The sequence below is a fragment of the Leguminivora glycinivorella genome, chromosome 3 (assembly GCF_023078275.1).
Source record: "Leguminivora glycinivorella isolate SPB_JAAS2020 chromosome 3, LegGlyc_1.1, whole genome shotgun sequence".
Lineage (NCBI taxonomy): Eukaryota > Metazoa > Arthropoda > Insecta > Lepidoptera > Tortricidae > Leguminivora > Leguminivora glycinivorella.
This window is the reverse complement of record NC_062973.1, coordinates 8,219,692-8,226,018: the sequence shown is the minus strand read 5'-3', so window position 1 is coordinate 8,226,018 and position 6,327 is coordinate 8,219,692. Positions and strand designations below refer to the sequence as shown.

Below are 6,327 nucleotides of genomic sequence, written 5' to 3'. Positions count from 1 at the left end.
AACACAGACCAACCCCTAGGAGGTTCTCTGTGAAATAGAAGTTAGGTTAGAATAAGGGAGCGTTTAGAATCTGAGTAAATATATTTTAAATACAGTCCCTCCAGACCAAAACCTAAGGAATCGAATTTATATTTGTTGAGTAGAAATACTCATTTGTTAAGTTCTAATCTATAACTATTTTTTTTAAGGATTATACACAATTTAGTTGGTGTGGAGGTGGTTAGGAGTGTAATAAATCACTTTTAGTTTGGTTTCGGAATGTGTAAGTATTTACGAAGTTTGATACCATTCCCAAGATATCCTTTTATAAATTTTTTTCTTTATTTCTAATACAAAATAAATATGATTTTTCATTTTGCATTTATTGTGAATGCTTACTAAATTTACAGTGAATTGATGAGTAATCAGAGAGATTATTGCTGCTATCTTTATAAATGTATCTAATGTCAAAAGATACCGTCATCTTTCCGTCAATAGTATGTCAAAACTTTAAGAATCAAGTAAGAGTTCGCCGGTTTTTAAGAATTGTTAAAGGAGTTTATTGAAGAAAAACTTTAATAATTAATATAAATTCAACAAAATGGAGCTTGAGGATGGCTTTGACGACATTTTGGCAGAAATTAGTGAACCAACGGCTCCTAAGCAATCGAAATTGGATGAGCCAAGTAAGTTGCACTTGTAAAAATTCATCACTTAATTATCATGTCGTATAAAATGTTTTTGCTAAATACAATATGATTTTAATTTTTGTCAGGTACATCAGAAGGAGCGCCAAAACCAGCATCTTCTAAAACTCATTGTGTATTAGTAAATCAAAAGCAGGTTAGTCTAATATTTAAGCAGTGTATACATGTCATTTTGACGATTTGTCTGGCGTAGCGAGTAGTGGTGACCCTGTCTGTGAAACCAATGAACCTCGGTCCGGTATGCACACATGAGCACAAATTTGTGCCTGTCTAACTAATGGATATTATAGTTGTCTTGGTACCCACAGTGACACGAGACTTCTTGAGCTTACTTTGCCATTTATGTGATTTTCTGCAAGAATGTTCCTAAAAAATCATCACGTTCTTTGTTGTTTGAAAAAAGATGCTTTTTAGGTATTTAATATTAACTTACTTGGTATTTTGTTTATTTATAGCGTGGCAACCCATTGTTAAAGTTTGTGACCAGTGTCCCATGGGAATATGATGATATACTTCCAGATTATGAAATAGGTAAAACTATTTGTGTGCTATTTCTCTCAGTGAGGTACCACAATCTTAACCCTGATTATATAAACAACAGATTAAAGGAATTAGGAAAGAAATATGAGCTGAGAGTTCTTTTAGTTCAGGTAAGGAAGTTGAATTACTAATATTACATACAAAATTATTAGTAGTTATAGTTTTGATATAATTATAGTAATATTGATTCCTGTGCTGTCAGTGTTCAAAGTTATTTGAGCATTTCTTTTTTTTGCAAGTTTTATGAAGTGTGATATTAAAAAAAATTCTATTCAGAATTACTAGCCTTTTCAATCCTAGTAGTTAAAAAAAATTTCCCATACGATTTTTTCTTATTTTGTTACCATTTTACGTACATGTTGTATGGGGTAACAAAAGAGGAAAGTAACAAAAATGTATGGAAATTCTGGAACACTTTTTGTCTCCCAGTGAGATTGAAAGTACTCGTGATTCTGAGTACAATTGACCTAAAATTCCCTAAAACAATAAAAAAAAATTTTGGCAAAAAAAAAAGAAATGCTCATTTAAGTTACTATTAGTTAAATTCAGGAACACAGTACATAAACTGATAAACTGTACATATATGATTTACACTGTAATTAATGTATACATTTACTCTACGGTACTGGAACTGCATCTTTATATCTGCTAAGTTTAACATTCTTAACCCATGTTATCTTTAAGGTTGACCTGAAAGATCCCCACTCAGCACTGAAAAACCTAACAAGGATATGCCTCCTGACAGATATGACCCTCATGCTGGCGTGGAGCCCTGAGGAAGCGGCTAAAATCATTGAGAACTACAAGATATATGAGAACAAGCCACCTGATAGGATCATGGAGAAGATTGAGAATGATCCACATCAGAAGGTAAATTTAGAAAATAAAATTTAACCTTTCCATGGTAAAGGGGTTGGAAACTGTCTAGCTAGTGTACCTACTGATTTAAACTAATATTTGTGTGATTTATAAATTTAATATGATTCTAAGTAGTAAGAATAGTTTTGGGATTATTTTTACATTTAAAAAAAATATATGTATTGTTTCAGATCATTAATGCATTGTCTTCAATAAAGCCAGTCAACAAAACAGATGCCATGACACTACTAACAACATTTGGCACTCTAGCCAACATAATCAAAGCAACTGAGAGTAGGCTGGCAGAATGCCCGGGATTTGGGGCTACTAAAGCTAAAAAACTGTATAAAGCATTGCATGAACCTTTCTTGAAAAAGGGCAGTGTCATTACTGATGAGTTTTCGGGAGATATAAGTATTGAAGATATTGAAAAAATCGAAGATGAAGCTAAAGTTCCTGAAAGTTGATGTATAATTTTGCTGAACTACTAAGATGGTAATAATAAGGTATAATAAATGAAGTTTTAATTAAAGTATTTTTATTACTTGAATTAAAGTTTACGTAAGTATAAAAAATATTTGTCAAAATCAGTACTAAAAATATGATTATGTGGTCATGCAAATAAATTAAAAAATATCACCATTAAAAGTCTCTTGCAAGAGCTAATTAAAATTCATGATATCATTATAAATATCCAAGAGTTTTTTATACAAGGCGTGGACAGTAGGAGCAGGGGTTAACAGGTTGTCTAGGAAGAGTTGGTGGTTTGAGGCTCGAGTTGCGGCGTAAAGAAGGTTATAGGCCAGTGTGCCGCTGAAGGTTCTGGAAAACATCGGCGGCGGCAGCTCCTCGCCGCACAACGCGTTTAGCGCAGACAACTGCAACAAGCACGATTGGAACTCTGCCAACGCATGTAGCAGTTTCTGGTCTAGGAGTGCGAAGTCGTCGTCTGGAACTTTGAGGTAATATTTCTTCATTACGGCAGCCGCAACCCTGCATTCAGCCGGAGTGGGGTCGAAGCTGTCCAACGTGGAGTCGAAGATTAGCTTCCTGTCGAAAAAGGGCTTCGCAGAATTATTATTTGGTTTGTCGTCGATCACGTCGAGCATGACGTATGTAAGCAGCACGGCGGTGGGCAGCGCGGCGGGCGCCGCGGGCCGGCGCCGCGAGTAGTGCGCCAGCGCCAGCAGCACCAGCCGCGCCGGCTCCGGCGCCAGCTCCAGGCGCTGCAGACTTTCCAGTTGAAGCGTCGAGCGCGCAAAGTGCTCCAAGAGCCCTAACGCTCGTACCGACTCCCACCCGTTCTCAAACACGCACCCTTCCGCGTCGTAAGCTGGTCTCGATATGTTATGTGTCCTAGCTACCTCCATCATCTGTTTCTCCTCGTCTGACGCATTCATTTCATAAATTAATGTAAACCCTCCGTTTTTAAAGTCCGTCAACAAGTCATATGCATAGTAAATAATATCCAGTGATATAAGTATCGGGTTATCAAATCCGGGAATTGGTCCAGCTCCGTAGTAAACTCGAGAGTGATAAAGGTTTATGTAGTTGATATGGACGTATCCGGAGGCGACACCTTTAGCGAACCAGCGCGGGTCGGCGCGCGCGAAGCGTGCCGCGCGAGGCTGCACGGCGCACGCCGCCCCAAACCCGCCACTCTCGCGCCGCCTTATCAGTTGCCGCGCATTCGCTTCTTCTTCAATAAAAATCTTCTTGTCTTCAGCAGATATGAACTTAAAGATAGTTCTGACAACTGTTTCCCTATTGTATACTGAGAGATACTTTATCAGGTGCTTATTACAATGATAAGGTATGAGAGGCGCTTTCAAGTATGTAAAAAAGTTCAAAAACATATCGCCTGGAATATATCGTTCATTCCGCAGTGCTATAAAAATTGCCAGTTTATCTTCTGTCAAACGGTATTTTGCGAGAAAGTCATCCAACAAGAAATAACCACAATCAATGCGGTTTTGACGTGTATCAAATTTCAGGGTTGTACTCGGTACATACCTAAGTCCCGAGAAGCAGAATTCAATATCGCGACTTATTACTGGGCAGTTTAAATTTTGGGCCAGTTCGACTACATCCCTTTTGCTTTCGTACTCACAGACGACATATCGGAAACCCATCTCTTCTAATATTTCTTTATAAATTTCCTTCATGAATACGGGTTGAGCTGGCCAGTTATTATTGTTATATGTGAGTCTCTTTTCCAGGTTTTCATGGCCTCCTTTAAATAAGAAATAGCATGTAACGTTAGCTTTCTGGAACATGCCGAGGTAATGCCTGAGGTAGCGTGCGTAGCGGTCGCCCTCTATCCCGCACGCGGTGGCCAAGCCCGACTGCTCGTAGGTTTTGTAGAAGAAGTTTTGGCCGTCCACCACGACGGAAGTATCGTGCAGCGCGAATGGAGTCAACTCATTTGATTCTACAAATGAGGAGAATGATTTTATCCACATGTTGATATCTGAAACAGGATGGAACACAACTTCGTCACAATTTCGCCGCTTATCAGTCATGTGAGTTGGCCGTTTTGTGATTTATTTAAGTGTCTACCTATACAATGTGTTGACTTTTTTTTATTTATTACGTTGTGTCTATGTACATATCACTACCCACCTACAAAATTAATTGCAAAGAGAAGTCAATTCCATAAAAGTTCAACGGTAAGAGTTCTAAGATATACCTAAAGTCACTCGGGTCGAATGCAATTACTTAACATTTTTCTGACGTTTCGACACAGAATATATAATAGTACAAGTACAGAAGGCTCACTCTTTGATGTTCACAAAACGCCGCCATTCTAAATTCTTACCTACATTAACAAACGGACCGCACGCGTGCAGACGACATTGAATTCTATTGCGCCGCGCGAAGGTCGTCGCCACTGAATGGGCCGCGAACTTGCGGCCGCCGACATGTACTTGTAGCGCGGCGAAAGGATCGCGGAGTGAGCCGCCCCTGGTTTCGACCAATGGAGATAAAATAAAATTAAATAGGTACGTTATTTGAAATTTAATAACTAGGGAGAACGATTTTTCTATAACTCAATCAATCAATCAATATCGTTTATTGCAACGCTCCGCCTGCGTGCAATTGCACATTTACTTTGGGAATGTGATGAAAAAATTTTATATCCGTAATAAAATCAACTTCACAAAACAATTAGAAATGGTCAAGTATGTTTTTTGTGATACATAAAGTTAAATTTAAATTTGAGAATAGTTATAACGGCAGGTGGGAAAGAGTTCTATTCTGATTTTCACAAGCAGCTAGTTAATAATTTGAATAACATCTACTTTGTTATTACTTTTATTAGTGTTGATACTGTTGATAAATAGAAATGCACTGGTGGGTACTTACTTTTATAGACAATCTTTTTCTGGTTTAAATCAATGTCGCACTGAGTTTAGTTTTAGAATTTTTTTATGGTTGATGCATCTAAGCACGCTCGGTCGCACAAGATGAACTGGCCAAGCAATGTATGATTTGTACGCAATAAAGGGCATCATATACATATACCCTATTTGTTATCAAGTTATTTTATTCGCAGAAAGCTGCGTTCCAATTTCTGCTTCTTAGTTTTTAACCCCCGACGCAAAAACGAAGGGGTGTTATAAGTTTGACGTGTCTGTCTGTCTGTCTGTTTGTCTGTTTGTCTGTCTGTGTGTGTGTCTGTCTGTGGCATCGTAGCTCCCGAACGGATGAACCAATTTTGATTTAGTTTTTTTTTGCCTGAAAGCTGAGTTAGTCGGGAGTGTTCTTAGCCATGTTTCATGAAAATTGGTCCACTATGTCGCGGTCTGGGGTTTTTTCAAAATTTTAATTTTGTGGTTAGGTTATACATTTGGAGTTTTGCCAAAATTGGATTACGTTTACTTTATACACCTGGGACCGCGGCTCAGCAGGCAGGGTCACTACCCACTGAGCCAGACTGGTCGTCAAAGTATAAGGTCGTATAAGTTATTAACCGTAAAATAAACTATATTTTTAGGTAATCCGTACTCGAAAGGGCTACAAACTTTTCGCAATGCTAAAACAAAAGTGGAACGCACCGATAGCTACAGATGTTAGTCGGGGAATAACCGACTCGTATGGGTAATGTAGAGTTTTTAGTCTGTGGCAGTTGGCAGTTACATTTCTGGTAATTATCTTGTGACAAGAAGCTAATTATGATAACTTATTTATTTTCATCCACCTTATCGTGTGCATGATTCATCAAAAACGATCCTAATCCTAA

At 38.1% G+C, this 6,327-nt stretch overlaps 2 protein-coding genes across 2 annotated transcripts; one reads left to right on the top strand and one right to left on the bottom strand.

The window, feature by feature from the left end:
- Positions 1-496: 496 nt before the first annotated feature.
- Positions 497-2,616, top strand: LOC125224591 (DNA excision repair protein ERCC-1). The gene is made up of 5 exons (XM_048128006.1): positions 497-665; positions 755-822; positions 1,142-1,336; positions 1,911-2,096; positions 2,276-2,616. Exons 1-5 carry the CDS (start codon positions 581-583, stop codon positions 2,549-2,551), a joined length of 810 nt encoding a protein of 269 aa, XP_047983963.1. The 5' UTR covers positions 497-580; the 3' UTR covers positions 2,552-2,616.
- A 34-nt stretch (positions 2,617-2,650) lies between these two features.
- On the bottom strand, positions 2,651-4,954 carry LOC125224590 (protein asteroid homolog 1-like). Its single transcript, XM_048128005.1, has 2 exons — positions 4,903-4,954; positions 2,651-4,554 (listed from the first exon to the last, which is right to left on the bottom strand). The coding sequence occupies exon 2, from the start codon at positions 4,544-4,546 to the stop codon at positions 2,747-2,749; it is 1,800 nt and encodes a 599-aa protein (XP_047983962.1). The 5' UTR covers positions 4,547-4,554; positions 4,903-4,954; the 3' UTR covers positions 2,651-2,746.
- Between the last annotated feature and the right edge of the window lie 1,373 nt (positions 4,955-6,327).